This window comes from Teleopsis dalmanni, chromosome X, assembly GCF_002237135.1.
Source record: "Teleopsis dalmanni isolate 2A chromosome X, ASM223713v2, whole genome shotgun sequence".
NCBI lineage: Eukaryota > Metazoa > Arthropoda > Insecta > Diptera > Diopsidae > Teleopsis > Teleopsis dalmanni.
The window spans coordinates 30,322,751-30,342,382 of record NC_051848.1 but is presented as its reverse complement, the minus strand read 5'-3'; the positions used below and the strand labels follow the sequence as shown (position 1 = coordinate 30,342,382).

At 28.6% G+C, this 19,632-nt stretch overlaps 3 protein-coding genes across 5 annotated transcripts; 1 reads left to right on the top strand and 2 right to left on the bottom strand.

The window, feature by feature from the left end:
* Positions 1 to 706: 706 nt before the first annotated feature.
* LOC119689919 (protein asunder) lies at positions 707 to 5,823 on the bottom strand. The gene is made up of 6 exons (XM_038104855.1): positions 4,850 to 5,823; positions 4,485 to 4,777; positions 3,973 to 4,428; positions 3,093 to 3,253; positions 1,992 to 2,091; positions 707 to 1,866 (listed from the first exon to the last, which is right to left on the bottom strand). The coding sequence occupies exons 1-6, from the start codon at positions 5,684 to 5,686 to the stop codon at positions 1,725 to 1,727; spliced, it is 1,989 nt and encodes a 662-aa protein (XP_037960783.1). The 5' UTR covers positions 5,687 to 5,823; the 3' UTR covers positions 707 to 1,724.
* A 1,382-nt stretch (positions 5,824 to 7,205) lies between these two features.
* LOC119689920 (GDP-mannose 4,6 dehydratase) lies at positions 7,206 to 13,573 on the top strand. Its single transcript, XM_038104856.1, has 3 exons — positions 7,206 to 7,519; positions 11,148 to 11,583; positions 11,781 to 13,573. Exons 1-3 carry the CDS (start codon positions 7,391 to 7,393, stop codon positions 12,359 to 12,361), a joined length of 1,146 nt encoding a protein of 381 aa, XP_037960784.1. The 5' UTR covers positions 7,206 to 7,390; the 3' UTR covers positions 12,362 to 13,573.
* Positions 13,574 to 14,886: 1,313 nt separating this feature from the next.
* On the bottom strand, positions 14,887 to 19,358 carry LOC119689918 (39S ribosomal protein L28, mitochondrial). Of its 3 annotated transcripts, none has more exons than XM_038104852.1 (6): positions 19,211 to 19,358; positions 18,284 to 18,346; positions 17,747 to 18,181; positions 16,415 to 16,561; positions 16,091 to 16,353; positions 14,887 to 16,008 (listed from the first exon to the last, which is right to left on the bottom strand). In XM_038104852.1, the coding sequence occupies exons 2-6, from the start codon at positions 18,302 to 18,304 to the stop codon at positions 15,930 to 15,932; spliced, it is 945 nt and encodes a 314-aa protein (XP_037960780.1). In that variant the 5' UTR covers positions 18,305 to 18,346; positions 19,211 to 19,358; the 3' UTR covers positions 14,887 to 15,929. The 3 variants fall into 3 exon arrangements, with proteins under 3 accessions (XP_037960780.1, XP_037960781.1, XP_037960782.1); XM_038104853.1 differs by lacking the exon at positions 19,211 to 19,358 and adding an exon at positions 18,681 to 18,733; XM_038104854.1 differs by lacking the exon at positions 19,211 to 19,358 and adding an exon at positions 18,456 to 18,478.
* Positions 19,359 to 19,632: the final 274 nt, after the last annotated feature.

The following is a 19,632-nucleotide window of genomic DNA, read 5'->3' as shown; positions in this document are numbered from 1 at the left end:
AACCTTTAAAGAAAAATCAAGTGTTATAGATATAGATTAGATTATGCTGGCAGGCCAAAAAGGCCACGCGTAGGTTATAGATATAGATAAGTATTAATTATTATGGAGTTGATAAATTTAAACACTGGCGTCCAAAAATAAACAGCACTGCAATTTTGCTGTATTTTCGTACTCATTTAAATTGGCTTACAGTACTATGGTTCCGACTATATGCAAAGAGCGATATCTCATCTTTATTTCAATTTTTTTATTAAAAATGATAATGATAAAAAAGTATTTTCGGTTTGGAATAATTTTCCATCTAAGAATGGAAAATTTTACTTTAATATTATCATTAGCTATTGATTTTATATATCATATTCTGTTTTTAGTTAAAATCATATCATAATTCTGATATATGTAAACTTAAGGCTATTAATATATATAACATTAACATTCTTAAACTTAAAATCAATAGATAATAGATTCTTTTGTTATAATAAAGGACTTAAAATTTATTATACAAAAATATCCGATTAACAGGATCGCAATCCATTCTGCTAGAACTCCATTTTCTATTTAGCTAGAGGGTAAATATTTAAAAACCACCACATAATATAGAGCCAAAAATAATATTTTATATATAATGTAATTATAATAATAATAACTATATATTTATATTTGTACAGATTTTTCTATTATTTCATTACATATCTAACAAACCAACATACAAAATCATTATTTAAAGGGATCAAAATATTGTCTGTCTATAAATATGGCTGGAGCGAATAAACTTCATATATAGTACATAATGTTTGTCTAAAATATTTATAAAAATTACATTTTGGAAAAATTACATTAAATACATAAAAGATAACATACATACATGCAAGGTGTGCTTTGGGCTAAACAGGAATTATAGTGAAGTCATCTACCATAATTGTAATTATATGAGTCAATAAGAAAAATCATTCACTGGTCTATTATCAAATTTTCATTGTATTTGAACGAAGAGTTTAAAGTAACAGTATATTTATACAGTTTAATATTAGCTGATTCTATCTAAACTGTATATGTGTACGTACAAATTTATCTATTTGCTAAATGAAGTGTCAAATTTTGTATGCAAAATCGTTTACACAAACTTAATAAATTTACACGAAAATTTTATGGAATAAATTTATATCGCATAAATTTATCCGTTAATACAGAATTGCATTCCAACACAAGTAAATCATTTACAAAAATATCTTTGTAAATACTTTTTAGTTTGGACTTTCGCTCAATTTTGGTATTTTATTCTTTAGTTTATTGATAGTGACACAGCTGATCAATTGCATCGATATTGTCTAAAATATTGCGCTGCTGAGTATTGCATTTTGCGCTATCATAATTATTGCTGATATAAATAGTGCCAATGTATAGCAGATTGATAAATTTACACAAATATTTCACTAAGTCCGTGCATATAACCGTGTACGTAAATACATAAAATTATGAATTTGATAAATTCTATAAGCTTAGATGAGTATCCCTATTGTTACTAGATGACTTCGTACATAAACATTACAAGAATTAAATCTACTTAAAATAATATGAATGAATATGAATATACAAGCATAAATAACTAATTATATGAATTAGGATCTAATTAAAGATTTCTGAAAGAATGTACACTTAATATCTAAACACTTAATATAATTCAGATCTAACCATGATAATATTATCTTCTTTACCAATCATATTCACTTAAAAGTTTCCTTTTCAACGACTTCCTCTTTCTTAATATTTTCATATAAAACATGTGAATAGTTTGTTCTTCCTTTGAATTCGAAACGTTTGCTGGTAATTTGCATATCATATGATAAGAATATATCATATAAGCTTCTACAATAATAATATAAATAATTACAATTATTATATGGACATTATTACATATGCAAGTTTATAAATTATGTATTGCATTCTTACCTGCGCTTAGAGTTTTAACTTATATTAGTATTCAATCTTACCTGCGCTTAGAGTTTTTACTTATATTAGTATTAGTAGTAGAACTTGGTGGTGACATAGGCGAATCAGTTGGAATAGTTGAGGTTTGTTGAGATAGTGGCGCTAAAAAATAAATAAATTATTGTTAAATATATTTGTTTTATGAATTAATTTATTAACTTTATTTTATATAAAATATAAATATCAATGAATGTATTACAATTTATATATTACATTGATTTTTGTTTTGAAAAAAATGTATTGCGAGTAAGATTATCTCATATGGCCTATAATTTTTTCGTATATTAATGAAAGCAAACTATATAATTGTAAACAAACTATTACTTTACATAAGTAATAATATTATTAAAAAATTTATAAATATATATAACTATATACAAATTTATGTAAGAAAATTACTTAATATATATATTTACTATGCATATCCTTGTATATGTGTGGCTATGTAATGTATATATTTTATACGCGCATGCTGTACTCATATATAACATCCGATTATACATAAAAATATAATAAATATATAAACACATTTTCATGCAATTAATATATATTTAAATTTTTAAAACTAAACAATAAAAAAATTGTATATACATTTGTCACATATCTATATAAAATATGTACATAAAATATGTACATAAAATATGTATTAAAATATTTTTTGGTATAATTATAGTTAGTAATTAATATGTTACAAAAAGTATATGTATTAATAAATTTGAAATTGGCTTTTTTATTTAGTAATTAACAGAAGTATTTGTAATTAAACTACTATATAAAAAATATATTAAGAATTACACATTTTGTTTTAATTTTTATATACTTGTTCACTAAAACCTATTTCAAATTTTTAAGCTTGTGAACATAAGCTACAATTATATATATTTATTACACTTAATCTTAATCCATTGATATTGACATAAACAATATCGTATAGACAAACAATATTATAATATAGAATTTATATAATAGGTTTATAACTTAAAAAATATTAAATTAATATATATATATATATATATATATATATATATATTATATACAAATTATAATTTATATATTATAAAGCTTAATGGTTATAGTGAAAATAATATATAAAAATAACTTACTGTGTTCATAATCAATTGCTATACGGATGTCTTCCATATACATTGCTCGCAGACCATCAAGTAAAATCCTATGATGTGGGTTCGCAGGAATGCAACGCAATATTATTTCTAATTCAGCCCAAATAAGTTTATATTGAATTACTTTTTTGTTACCTCGAATGCTAAAAAAACACGTAAAGATAAAAATTAATTTACTAAATCAATTAATAAATATATATAGATAAATTTCAAATAGAAATTAATTAATTAAATTCTTTTTTTTTTTTACATGAATATATAATATATAATACTATTACAACATATATACAGACTTTTTTTTTAAGAAAATATTGTAAATGCAAAAGGGGATTCCTTCATCCCAAATATGGGAAAACCGTTGCTAAATTGAGGTATATTTTCAACATTAACCCGTAAAAAAACGCAATCGAAAAATTCGCAGCATATACATGACATTTTTTTCACTATAATGGCTTATGACAATCCGAAAAGAGTTTTGAGTTTAGGAATGGTCTTTCCATTAAGTCTTTTAAATCCTTTTAAACCAATTCATGGTTTGTTTTTCGTATATCAATATTTGATTATCTTGTTAACATTTTTGCTTGAGAATTTTGCACTTGTTACGCATTGTTTCCCCTTAAACGTTCTTTAAAACGAGCTATATTATATTTATTTTAATACAAATGTATACGCTTAATGAAATAAATGAGCTTTTGTTAATATTTCAGTTACTCTTGAAAATGGTTCTTACACGATTTTTTTTTTTGTTTCATGGATCAAGGAATCATTACTTGCATTTATTACAAAAAAAAAAAAAAATTCTAAACACTGAAAAAGAAAATATTTAACATATTAGTTTAAAATTTAATTAAACAACACTTACCACCCTAAATATGGTAAAGGTGGTAAACTATCAACACGACGGGATGAGGTATATAAATCAAAGAGATACTGTTGACACTGAACTTCATCGGATTTATCCATATCGGGTTTATTACATCTTTGTAAGAACATTTCCAACCAAGGAAGTGTGCGTTGTAAATTAAAAACTATGGTTGACGAGTATGTCAGTGGAAAATAGCGCGTACTCTGAAATAATATCTGGCGAGCATGATATAAATTTTCATCAGTTTTTGATAAATTTTTATGTGGTACAAGATGATGTGCTTTTGCCATAGCACAAAATTCTGAAAGACGGTAATCTGATAAACGACCACCTGCTAATTCTGTTATTGCCGGTATATCCTCAATGCAAGTCCGAACAAATTGTAAAGCATGTATGAATATTTCACCACCTCTTGCTGATAGTAAATGGCTTGTTGATTTGCCGCAAGTTTTCCTAAAATTAAGGTTTTAATAAATAAATTTTTAGGGCATATATTATATAGAAAGAACCGTGGCATTTCCAAAAGCACTGAACGACCATTTAATAAAAAATTTATTAAACAAGCACTTGGACGAGAAGTGACATCAACAGGGGTTACACGATGTTGTGCTAGGCTTTGTTGAGATTCACACGAGCCACAACTACGAGGTGTAGACCATTTTAATGTAACTGTCTCATATTCGGCTCCGCTCTTAATACTTGTAGGTAAAAAGTTCTCAGTACCCATAAATACTGTATGTGCATTGCGAGAATGTAATATTTCTACATCATAATTTGCACTGGAATTAGCGTTTTGTTCTTCCTAAAAACAAAAAAACAAAAAAAAAGTAACAACAATCAAACTAATTTTTTATTGAAAAGCAATGTGTATTACCTTCATTGGTATTCCAGTAACTGTGGTGCTTGCTAAATCGTAATGACTCATTATTAAATGCGTGAGCTTGTTGGATATGTTTGGTGCAGATGTGCTGAATATTTCGGTAGACAAAGTTGGCGAAAGAAACACTTTACCACGATCGGCAACCAAAGATTCAGTATTTAGAGGGTACACATTTATAATAACAAGATTGCAATGATCAATGATAAGTGCCTTTTTCGAACCAGCTGCCATTTTGTTTTGTTGTCCAAGCACTGAATGAAAAATCTCCTCTAAACTCTTAATACTAGCATCATCGCGGGCAGATGTAATGCATATAATACGTCCTTTATTGAAAATTTTTTTTTTCGCTGCAGCATGAAATTTGTGTCTGTAATCCATTTGTTGAGTTCTTAACTGATCTTCAGTGGGCTCTGATAAAGCTTCGACGGCCGCACGTAAGCCGTGTATGACAGAAAAGTCAGTGGATGGAGTGATACACGATGGTATACCAACAAGAGACATTGCATTTAAAACATGGTTGGTATTTTGTGTCGAAGTACTCCATGTGTTTACAATATGAGCTACGGTATCACTAACGAAAAATCTCACAAACTTGCCATTTGGAAACAAATCATAGACAATTCGGCAATATTCAACCGCTGCCTCCACAGAGCATGTCCATAAACTTTTACTAAAACTTGGCAAAATATTATCTGTATCTACTTCATTAACTCCAGTTAACGGCTTGGTACGAACTGGTTCCAGCGATACAAGATCACCGCTTGAAATACTAAAATATTGTGTGTGATCCAACACAAAAATGGTTTTATTATTCACACCCACGTCCACCATGGTGGTACCTGTTTTCTAAACAGTTCCAATTGATTGCAAAAACCCTGTGGCACTTGTTAGCACCGAAAGTGCACCTATAAGTGTTTTTATCAGCCAGTATAAATGTTTTTAAACACACTTTCTAACTCGCTGTCATCACCAACGTTGTATGATAAATGCAATTATTATCAGAACCACTTGTATATAGATGTGACACACATATGCTAACTTAATCATATACAGCAGAGTGTTAAATAAAGTGACGTATAGCAACTTTATTACCAAAAGCGGAGTCTTAAATGAAATTAAACTATTTACGACCAAGGTGACAAAATTAGAGAATTATAACGACGATTTTTAAAATCAACTACTACAAAAATTTTTTCATGCAAATTTTTCTGCACATACATATATTAGGTCTGTTTCACGAACTACTCGTAGCAACTCTGAGTAACACTATGTATACACAAGTGCGTTCCATCAACAAATTTTCGAGAAAATGAGAGCATCTGAGAGAACATAACATCCCTGTCGAAACTTAAAAAGTGCTAAACAGACTTTACTCGTGCATTTATTTCAAGTAATATTTGTGTTGATGTGTGAATCAGCTGTTTTGGTTTGAATTTAAATTTTTATATTGTTTACTTGCGCGGCATTGGTGTTCTCACCAGACTTAACACAAACTTGTTTCATGAAAATCTGTGTTAAGAGCGAAATTTGACACTTTATTTGTGTTACGCTCCCAGTTTGTACTTTACTTGTGTTTAACTTTAGTTTTACTACGAGTAGCTCGTGGAACAGACTTATTACATATAATAAAAATTTAACAGATAGAATTTTTCTTATATTATCGTTTATAGTAATTATACATCGACTAACGTACATATATAAATTAAGTAAATTTCTCTATTTAAATAAAATGTCAAACAAGAAAGATAAATTGTACAGTTAAAGTAAATATGAACAATAAAACACACAAAAGTCTATTATATAAGTTATATTTGTTATATGCAAGACTTTAACAAGTTGCAATATAAAGCTATGACGTGTCAAAACTTCTTAACGATTATAAATTTTTAGTATTTTTATATCGATGTATCGCTTATATGTTATTATATATTATTTTATTATTATTATATTATTTAATTTATTTTAATTATTTAAGTTTTAATCGTTCAACATCAAATTTAACTAAGTGAAATTAGTAATTTTTCAGCTGATAAAGCTTCTAAACTCAAAAAAAAAAATACTTTTACTAAATTACAATAAACGTAAAGAATAGTTTTTTCCTCATTCCACTTTTTTGTTATTTCTGTATATTTTCTTATCTCTTATTATTTTGCATTGTTCTATTCAGATATTCTAAAATGAATTATATTCATTTTCATATAAATTATATGTATACATTATTATATACTTGATATCACATTTACATTCAGCCGAACACATTATAAATACATTCCGAACACATTAATCACCTGTTGTCACCAACTGTCAATCATAACCGGCTGTCGTAAACAATAAAAGGCGACGCCATTTGATACTTGTAGGTGATTGGTTCTTGTATAGGGTGGTGCAGTTTTCAGTCAAAAAAGTGCTTACAGTTTGTTGACGTATTGTTTTGTTGTTGCTCTGTGTGTGTAATTTAGTTAGAATACACATCATTGCTTAGATATAACTTATTGTAATAAATTTTAGCAATTAATTTAAAAAAAATATTGAAATATGTCTTCTAATAATGGGTCAAACTGCACAATATCTCCTGTAGTTCCTGAATACAATGACAGTCAAGCAAATGGTGCTGGTGACGGAGTTCGACCAAAAATTGCACTGATAACCGGCATCACGGGACAGGTATTATGCTTCAATTAAATCCTTTGCATTAAGCAAATCGCTTTATTTATGTAATATTAAATTTAAATAACTTTGTTAAAGTTACCTTTATACAAAATATATTTCTTGAAAATTTTAAGTTAGCACATATAATGCATTTATTAGCGGCCAGCTTTTTATTTACAAACTTGTGGCCTCCATGTGAATACTTCTTTCTGCTTATCAGTTGAACAACCCACCATAAAAATTATGAATCATTAAATAACATATTGTTCCACTTTTCGCTATAAATAAAATATTTCTTGACTATTAATGTAAGTATAGATTAATTTCTGGTATAATTTGAATAATTATTTTTATTGTTTTTTAGAATATATTCTGTGTCACAATAAAGTCTTGAAATTCATTCTTTACTGAGCATGCACTATAAGTTACAATTAGGGTTTTCGGGTATAGTCCATTTTGGTAGTGTTGAACGGTACTTGAACGTTTCAAGAACGGCCGGGTCTACGTCGCGGAGCCACTCGTCGAAGTCAAAAAAGTGCCATTTTCCACTAGGCTATATACCATTTGTATAGTCCATTTTGAAAATGTTGAACAGTACTTGATCGTCGAATACGATGGGTGGTCGTTCTTGGAACCAGGCTATGTACCAATACAATTTGGTTCACGAGATTTATTTGTAAACGTTTTACACTGTTATAAACAAGATAGATATGCCATCTAATGGCAACAAGCATGTAAGGTTTTAAAATTGATTACGAAAATATTATATCAACATATAGCGTAATGAAAATAGTTGCTTAAAATAGCGAACTATATAAAAATCTTTTCTCAGATTGCGGAGCCTAGAATATCGTAGTCATATCAATTATTTTGTTGAATCAATTATGTGTAATTGCTTAAAAGTGGCGACATATAAAAAGTGGTAATTACTTTAGTTTATGGCACTAAGATGAACAATCGGCCGTTGTTTCTAAAATATTCGTTTTGTTGTTATAACATTGGAAAAGAGTATTCAAAAGCATTGTTTCTAATACTTCTAATAAAATTTTCTTTATTAGTGATTCTACTTCTTTTAACTTCACTTTATATTTAATTCAAAATTATATTATTTAATTATTACTATTTAATAAATATTATTTAATAATTATTATTTAATATTTATTATTTAATAATTATTATTTAATAAAATTAGCTACATAATGGCGATCTCTCATTTTAATAAAAATAACTAAATTTCTCACTAGACATGGTGGGATAAAAAATGCTTTCCAAATGCTACAGTAACTCTGGTGGTATTTGTCTACTTCTTATGACGTTGTCAAAATGTTTGGTATCACTAATACCCATATCAATTTTAGCCTTATTGATTAATGTCTTGGTCGCAATTTCAGTGCTAGCATTGGGTAAAGTAATAACTTTCTCAATTCATAACTCAAAATACCAGTTTTGTATCATTTTACTATCACAAACTCGTTTCCAACTGATTATTTAGTAGGTTGAGTACACATTTAGTTAAATCCAGTTACTTTGGTTTAGGAGCATCCATTCCCGCTAGGTCTTCAAGATTGTGGAATGTCGTTTTAATTGAAAAAGCAGAAAATACAGATAGAAAATAAAAAATTGCTAAATCTGGCTAATTATATGTGCCAAACCAGTGTGAATGAGGTGAGATATCCAGTCTCTCTGCCAGTTAGTCTAGAGATATTCGGTCTAATGTTTACTTAAAGCCGCATCGAGACCATTAAAATCTGCCAGTCTTACATCTACAATTTAAATGTGTATATTAGTTATACTCCTTAAACGGTTTTGCAAATGCATCTCACGTGGCTATTCTCTTTTTAGTTGATCACATTTTTTGGTTCATTCTATATTTAGAGCGGACTCCGGTTCAGAGTAACAAGTCTTTGTTGTTTTTGAACCCGCGAAGATCTGTCAATAAGGTAGCATGAAAGCAAATACGTGTATATCGTTTAGGATATATGCTGGTAAGAAGTAAGAATAGATTGGAGATAGATGGGATTATAATTGAAGCGAATATGAATCAAGGCGGGGAAACTTAGCCACTTCAATTAGAGAAATATTTATTTATATTTATTAGTTATTCGCTTAACGTGGTTAGGCTTCTTTCGTAGTCTTCCCTCAGGTAAGAGGTTGTGATGGATGAATTTAGGTTGTGAACTGCAGCTTAACTATTTGATATATATAATGTTATTTGTAAATGTTTAGTTTGCAATCAACAGATTACTTAATAGTAGACTAATAGACTAATTAATAGACCAGTTTAAACACTTTTGCTTGAACACGTAAAACTAGTAAGACAGGTGTGCAAACTTTATAATGAGCAGTCTTGTCGAGTATATACCGGTATTGATACCTTAACATATTTTGGAATCATCTATAAACATTTTAAACATTTCTGACAGAATTTTTTGCACAAGTTCAGGTGCACCGACTTTTAATGTTTTGATTTCTGAGTATATACTTGCATTCTTAAACTTTAATAACGAGTTTAAAAGAAAGATAGAAGTTGTGAATAGCTGATTAAAATACTTGAGTCCAAGAATCATACATTTGTGAAATTGGGAATGAGATAGTATTTTTCATGAACGAATAAGGGCATGCAGAAGGTGATGCCCGATAAAAGGTTATATTACATCTCTTCTAATTTATATGGAATATTTATATAATATTTATCAGTTGTAAAAATTTTTATTTTGTTCTACAAATCATCATCATCATCCGTGTCTATACAGTCTATGTAGAACCTAAGCCTGCTTCACAACAGTATTCCATTCTTCTCTGTTTTTTTATCTTGTTTTCCAATTTCTTATTTTTATTTCTTCTAAGTCCTGCTACATACTGTTTTTCCATTGTTTTCTTGGTCGTCCTTTTCTTCTGCTGGTTCCTACTTGCATAGATCCCAAGCGCTACTCCCGTATCCGGCATTCTTATAACATGCCCAACCCATCTTAATCGCTGCTTTTTCATAACTCGTGGTTGTGTCTTATGCGATACATCCCGTTATCTTTCACGGGGTCAAACATTTTACTGAGTATTTTCCTTTCAAACACTGTTATCTTGCTGGCTTCAGTTTCAGTTAATCTCCATGTCTCGTAGCCATATATACATGGCGAATCAATTGTTCTAGAAATATATATCTTAAATATGGTATATATATTAGTCTAATTTATAGTATTAGTCCGCCATCAAAAGCAAGACAATTGTTGGAATAGAACTTTTCAAAAAATTGGATGCTTGTAAATTGTTGTTGTGATTGTAGCCCGTTGAGAACGTCTTGTGTAGTTCACTTAGGAGGAATCGAACGGCACTTTGTTGTCGATAACGAGTGGCTCCGGGACGTATAGTCGGTTGTTCTTGGAACCTTGGATGCTTTAATGTGGTCTTATATGATTTTTTTAAGGAGCTCATTATTTATAATTTCTGTAAAATATAAGTTATCGTACTTTTGCTTATATCCTTACACCCTTTGTAGCTTGTGACTATTGTAAACATTTTCGTCTGTCTGAAAACGTGGCTGGTTTTTCTATCGATAAAAACGTTACTCTAACAAAACTAGTTTCTCCAGTTAGAAACTTTTATTTCTATTTAAGAATATAATTAATAATATATCTTATATTTTCAGGATGGGTCATATCTTGCCGAATTTTTACTAAAAAAGGATTACGAAGTACACGGAATTATAAGACGTGCCAGTACTTTTAACACTTCACGCATAGAACATCTTTATGCCGATCCAAAAGCACATAAAGGTGGTAAAATGAAATTACATTATGGTGATATGACAGATAGCAGCAGTTTGGTAAAAATTATCAACATGGTAAAGCCAGTAGAAATTTATAATTTAGCAGCACAATCACATGTTAAAGTATCCTTTGATTTGAGTGAGTACACTGCCGAAGTAGATGCTGTGGGCACTTTACGTATACTTGACGCCATACGTACTTGTGGGATGGAAAAAGTTGTAAAATTCTATCAAGCCTCCACTTCAGAACTATATGGCAAAGTAGTGGAAACACCACAGAACGAACAAACACCATTTTATCCCAGATCTCCATATGGTAAGTATAAATTTAAAATTTAAATTTAAAGACTTTCTATTCTCATGCTATAATTCCTCCAACAATAAATTTATGGATCTTTTGCAATGATTATCAAATCAACTATCAGACAATTTTTTTATATTATATAAATATATAAATGATAATAATTTTCTAAAATTTTGAAATTAAATTAATTTATAATTTTTCTTTATTAGCTTGCGCCAAAATGTACGGCTTTTGGATTGTGGTAAATTATCGGGAAGCCTATAATATGTTCGCCTGCAATGGTATATTATTTAATCATGAGTCACCGAGGCGTGGAGAGAATTTCGTAACTCGCAAGATAACACGTTCAGTTGCAAAAATATTTCTAAATCAAATGGAATATTTTGAATTGGGTAATTTGGATTCTAAACGTGATTGGGGACATGCCATCGATTATGTGGAAGCTATGTGGACAATGTTGCAGCGGGATACACCATCTGATTATGTTATTGCAACTGGAGAAACGCATAGTGTACGTGAATTTGTGGAAGTTTCTTTCAAATATATTGGACGTGAAATAGTATGGAGTGGAGAGGGTATAGATGAAGTTGGCATTGAAAAAAATTCTAATATTGTACGTGTACGTATAAATCCTAAATATTTTCGACCAACCGAGGTCGATCTATTACAAGGTGATGCAAGCAAAGCGAAACGTGAACTTAACTGGACTCCAAAAGTAACTTTTAGTGAATTAGTCAATGATATGATGGCTGCAGATATTGAGCTAATGAAGAAAAATCCTATCGCGTAACTTGTGTAATCTTTATTCGTTTATGTGATTGTGATTTATATATTTGTTTTTAGTAGAGCTTCAAAAATTATGCGAGTTGATCGATCATCTTTGTTCATTTTGATATTTACGTATGCATATGCTCGGGCAATATTTGTATTTCGTCGTTTGAAATTGTTTGCACACCATATGCTACTATGATTCTTATGATATATTGTATATATGAGATGTACGTGTTGCTCTCGAACATTTTCGACGAAGTTCGAACATCTTCGATCTAGCTTGAACATCTTCGACCAAGTTCGAACATCTTCGACGAAGTTCGAACATCTTCGACGAAATTCGAACATCTTCGAAAAAGTTCGAACATCTTCGATCTAGCTCGAACACCTGTTGTATTCGATCTAAATGTTAGAATACGAATTTATTTGAACTGCTCGAACATTTTGAAGCATTAGTGTTTAATAATCTACTTAGTCGTCATACTTGTTCAAAGCACAAATACTTTTAACATATATCTATCTATCTATCTATATTTAAACGTGTACAAATCGTGCTCTTATGCATTTTTATATATACTTTAATAATCGCAAAAAATATGTATAGCTGATCGACTATAATGCAGGTATATATACTTTTTTCTACTATTATTGTTATTATATTTATAAGTTATTTTTAAGTGCATTCGAATTGAAATGTTATAGGGTTTTTATTACAGGGAATAAATGGTGTGCTCTTATCAGCTGCGTTATCCTTCAACAAGAACTATGCAACATATTTAAACTTATGTGCAATTATGTTCTTTGAAAAAGAATACTGAAAAAGAAAACTCTCATATAATATCAAAGTTTTGATCATTTCAACGATTTAGTAATTGGATTTAAATCCAACTTATATTCTTCTGTATAATAGGGTCTTTCCTTCTCCCAAGTTTTGAAGCGATATTAAGATAAAGATATAGATAAAAGGTATTGTCTGTTTTATTTAAATAATTAAATTGTTTATACCACCTGAAATAGAAGTTCCCTAGAATAGTCAGTGTGTCCTAACTCTAGTAACATAATGGACCTAATTTTGAGTTTTATATAATATATATATATTTCTTATTTGACGATGATATGGCAACCATTTTCGGCAAAAGCACACAATTACTTTTTTTTTGGTACACGGTCATGAACTAATCCTAACCAAGTCCACAATACATCAAACTGGTCGCAGTGCATAGGGTGGTCTTAGCCTAACCCGAAGCCCCTAAATACCATTGACCAATCCTAAACAAACTTTTACGTGTGCTGCACAATTCAATGATCACAAGACGTAAACAGGTAAACAGTAGAATTTCTTTAGAGATATTCTTCGAGTAATACTGTGCACTGTGTTCTGTCCAATCCAATAGCCACATAATATAAATAGAGAAGCGCTTTGTTAGATTTATTCTTCGGATAACGTTGTGCATTGTCGTCCATCAGCTCCAATGACTATAAGACATAAACTAAGATTTTTTAGATCTATTCTTTGGGTAACGCTGTGCATTAAGTCTATTATCCAATTCAGTAGCCACATGATATAAACTGAGTAGTACTTTTTTAGATCTATTCTTCGGATAACGCTGTGCACTGTCGTCCATTTAATCCAATGACCATAAGACGTAAATTAACTAAAATGTTTTAGATCTATTCTTCGAATAATGCTGTGTATTAAGTCTACTATCCAATCCAGAACCACATGATATAAACAGAGTAGTACTTTCTTAGAGCTATTCTTCGGATAACGCTGTGTACTGTTTTCTGTCCAATCCAATAGTCACATGATATAAATAGAGAAGCGCTCTGTTAGATTTATTCTTCGGATAACGCTGTGCATTGTCGTCCATCAGCTCCAATGACTATAAGACATAAACTAAAATTTGTTAGAACTATTCTTCGAATAATGCTGTGTATTAAGTCTACTATCCAATCCAATAGCCACATGATGTAAACAGAGTAGTACTTTCTTAGATCTATTCTTCGAATAAGGCTGTATATTAGTTTCTAATATAAACCAATAGCCATATGACATAAATACTGTAGCAATTTGTTAGATCCATTATTCAGGTAACACTATATTAAATTTTATTTCCAATTTAATGGCCACACGCATAAACAGAGTAACACCTTTAAGAGTTCTATGTGTATTGTATTAAGTTAACTAAAGAACTTGCATTCCGTTGTGTACACGCTTTGAGTATTTTAAAAAACGAACAATTTTTTATATTGCAATTATAATACAATTTAAAATAAAAACATTTATATATATCTGAGATATGCTATTATTAACAAAAAATATATTAGACATAAATAAATACATTATATTAATTGTAAAATAAAAAACAATCTTTTTGTTTTACTTTTTTTTTATTTCGGTCCTACGCTCTTTGATTTTGAAAGTTTGTATTGTACTTTTGTATAGTGAATTTCGTGTGAAATAACTTTTAAATTTATCCAATAATATTAATAAATAAAAGGAATTTATTTGGTGTGTTTGTGGCTACAAATTTTTTTGTTCTTATAAAATTGTTTATTATTTAATTTAACAAAAAAAAAGATGCAAAAGCATTGCTTATTGCTATTTTACACTTTAAAGTGTACAAATAATGAAAATTTGTAAAATTTACATTTTATGTTAAATTAAATTAAAACAATGATGTTTTTGAAAGATAGAATAATAGCATATGTAAGTTATGTGAAAAATTTAAAATTAAAATACAATATATCGTTTCATTGAAAACTGGCGGCTTGTTGTGTATGTGATTAATTTTTATATTCTAATCTTTTTGGGTTTTCTAAGTTACAGTTTTGCAATATTTTTGTTTATGTGTTGTTCTCATTTTTTACAATTTATATCATTTAACATTTTATATTGTTGGGAGAGTTTCAAAAAATGGCACATAATAAAACATTCAACACTTAAATTAATCGATGATTTTCTGGTATAGTGTGACCGGAGGAATAACTCATTATGTCGATGTATGATGTTTTTTTTGTTTTTGGAATTAGTGGAAATGTTTATTACAATTGTATGTATTTAATTGATCAATTAATGGTGACGACGCTTAACATTTGTTTTTAAATATGAATTAAATTAAATTGTTTTCTTATTTTATACAATAAATAACAGTTGATTAACTTGTATAATATTGACGAATAATTTAGGGGGTGATAGTAGCTACTCAGTGTACGATAGTAATAACTCACTTAATAGTATTACAATAGCACATAAGTAGTATAATTTATCCGAAATTTTGTTTAACCAAATTATTTAAATTAGTCCAAAAATTGATATATTATTATGTCCCATTGATAAATTACCCAAAATTGATATATGGTATTATTATGTCCCATCATTAAATTGCCCAAAATTGTTTTGTGATTTTAATAAGTTGTTGTTATTAAGTTTTTTAATGTTTTTTTGTTGTCTCTTTGCCCAAAATTGTTTTTTAATATTTTTTTTGTTTTTTTTTTTTGTTTTAGCTTTTGTTTTTATATTTAATTATACAGCATATATAAGGAATGTATAATATATATGCTGTTCTAATTTTTATTTTATAGATTTATGTTTGTTTTCGCCCAAATGGATTAATGCGCGAAAGCCAAGAAGATGTTGATGCATCTGATGATTGTTTAGGAACACTATAATCATTTTCAAAAAGTATAAGAATAAGAAAAAACATATTATTTTTTGTTTGTATTAAATAATTTAAATTGACGCAACTCAGCTATTTCTGTAATCTTGTCCTTAATCGCTTCTGTTGAAGATATTTTGTCCTTTGCTATCTTTGAATCGTCATTTGTGGGACTACTAGTTTCAACTGTATTATCATTTGGATTATTTGTGTTACGCAGTTGCTCTAGTAATTTCATACGGAATTCTACTTTGTGTGGTAGCGTAGCACTTTCTTTTCGAATTTGTTGAAGTAGTTTTTTAATAGCCTCTTGATATGTATGACCATACCAATCTATTTCTTCAATTGTATACTTTATAAAATTGTAAATAATTATTAATAAACAACAAAAATAATATATTGATTATATATACCGCTTCTAGATAACATTGGTATTCTTTTAGGATTCGTTCTTGTTCATTAGGATTTTCATTGTGTGTTGGACAACCATTTAATAACTCCAGCAAAATATGTCGCTTAATTTTGAGAGCCAGAATGGAACGCAAATCACAAGCAGGATACTAAAAATAAATAATATTAGTAAGAATTGATGTGATCGTAAGAAATTATTCATTTAAAAATTTTAAACTGTATAAAAATTAATAAATACAAAATAGAAATAGTGAGGTAAGATTATTGTTCTTATAATCCAAAGAGAACTGTTAAATAGCATATAGGAATGGAATATGAAGGGGGTTTAAGCAGAGAATATAATACAGTATTATAAAGATAAGCATTTTTGCATTAAGGCTCTCTAACTGCGAAAGATTTAGTCCTCTTTTCACTTCACCTTCCAATCTAAAGATGAGCAGGAAAAAGTATGGGGATGAGGGCTAGCTAAAACTAGTTTAGGTGTAGTAAAAGGTTGAAATTACGACGAAAAGAATATGTCGTCCAATAAATTTAATTATTACTAACTATTGTTTACTATTAAAATACTCTTGCACGATTAAACTACAGTCGCTGGCTGTATTCCATATAATTGGACTACAATAAGAGTAGTGTTAACTACAGTACCTAGCGACTAGGTTAATCGTGCATTGAGCATCTTATATAATGGTGTGTGATATGAACATGTATTATAAAGCGACTATAATTTATATAAGTTTGATCTTCTTTGAAGATCAGAACATTAAGAAAACACTCTCTGAATTTTTTTGCAACTTTGTGCACACAAATTTGTATTGAATCATGCATAAGATTTTCAGAACTAAAATTCTAATCTAGTGGTTAATTTCATTTGTACGAGCAGCTAAAATAATATATTCAATATGTTTTCCGTGCATACATTTTAGTAAGTATAACTTTATTGAACTATAATGTTCGACTTGTTACGCCTATTTGTTGGCTCGACTATTGTTATGCCTAGGTTGGTAGTACTAAAGCTTTAAGAGTAAACTTTATGTTTATATAATCGATATTGCATAACTTGCATATATAATATTAACATCAAGTTAATGTGAATATTACATTACATTCATCATAACTTATATATAATATTAACATCAAGTTAAAGTGAATATTATATTTCATTCAGCATAACTTATATATAATATTAAGATCAAGTTAAAGTGAATATTATATTTCATTCATCATAACTTATATATAATATTAACATCAAGTTAAAGTAAATATTATCTTTCAATCAGCACAAACATTATGTAGGTTTAATAATAAATAATTAAATTAATAAAATATTTACCAACCTTTAAAAGATAATGATCAAATCCACGACTTTCATGTATTTTCTCCAAAGTTCGATCTGTCAAAACCACAGATATATGCTTTTTTAATACATCGCTGTGGACGACTGATCGTCGTAATGTTGGCACCCAAAAGTGAGGCACTCGACGTTTTGTACGTGAGCGTTTTTGAAAACCTTTGATAACTGCTTCACCACCCCATATACCTTCATGCGATTCTGGTGTATCGATTAAGGGTATATCCACATTTTGAAAAGATTTGATTTGACCAGTAATCTCATCACGTTCCCATTCGTTTTCTTTTGGTATATAATGGACAGCAGCTGGTCGCATAACCTTCCATTCACGCCAGAATTTCTTGTAAGCTTCCGGCAATTGTGCACCAAGACCTTTATCAAAGCGTGTTACGCGCTTAAATCCATTTAACAGGCCAATACCCTAGTAATGTTAGGAATATTAAAAATAAATATATAAATACAACAAATTCTGTTTTGCTTAACTATTGCGTCACAATATTTCAGCAACTAATTTTCTACTTACCTGAGGAGTTGAATGTGCCATTTTATTCAAATACCAGTTTCTTATTCACACAACTAAAATTATCTGTTAAATAAATTAATGTATTCTATTATTTTCATTTAAAATGAAGTTATATTGTAAAAAATCTGTTGATCACTAAAAATTACTATTTATATGCCGGAAAAAAACATACGGATTTTTGACATTTGTCCATTGACACGCATTGCAAAAACGTCAAAACAATATAAACACATCTTTTGACATTTCTGCAGTATTGCAAAGTGGTGAGTTTTGCATGGAAAGAGTTTCAGATTTTTTTAATGTTTCTAAATATTATAATTAATATATAATATATAATGATACTTTAGAACTAAATTTTAATAATTGCGTTATTTAGCAAAATAACTTAGATACTTACGAAAATTATTTGAAATTAATAACTGTTGTGTGATTAACACCAAATTATTGAAACATTCAATAAAAAAAAAATTCTAAAACTAATTGACAATAAAAATTGTTTGACAATAAAATTTAACAATTGAAAGATAAGAAACAAATAACACTGATAAAAAAGTCAAAGTAAATAAAATTTATTTAAAAAAAAAATTGACAGATTTCATATAAAAAATTTTCTTGAATTAAAATAAAAGGTTGGCAGCTCTAACATACCGCTAAAATACGTTAATGAAAGTGTATGAAAATTTCACTAAAGTTAAGAAATATGTTATTTATTTTAAATTATATTGATTTTTATAATATTTACTGTAAATTTTGGAAAAAGTGATTAAGTTATTCCCACAAATATTGCAAAAAATGAACATATGTAAATGAAAAAAATTTACATAAGTTACATATAAACAGTAAATATATAATAAAAAGCTTAATACATAATTATGTTTAATAAAGCAAAGCATAAATTATAATTACGAAAGAAAGCGTTAATAGTACCTTTGAAAACTTTGTTTGGTGTTGACTTCAAAATTTGCACTTCTTTTGGGGTTCACAAACTTCAAACTTTGCAATTCAATAAAATAAAGTTAAGTTTTTCAAAATATCGGTTTAATTTCCAAAATCATTGAAAATGTTAGCCAAAAAAATTCAGAGCCGAAAATATGAAACGTATTGTATAAGAAAAAAAATTTATATGAATATATAGTTTTAGATTTTAATACCAAATTTCATATGAAATTTTTCGCCTACTTTTCTTAATCTATAATTGTGTAAGCTTGTATAGGTATATGTATGTATACTTCAGTTTATACATATTGTTATTTATTTTATTATATAGCGCATTAGGTACATGCTTTTGTTGCGCTATCTAGAAAACTAACTTAGAAGCTAACAATATAATTCATCCAAGTACAACCTAA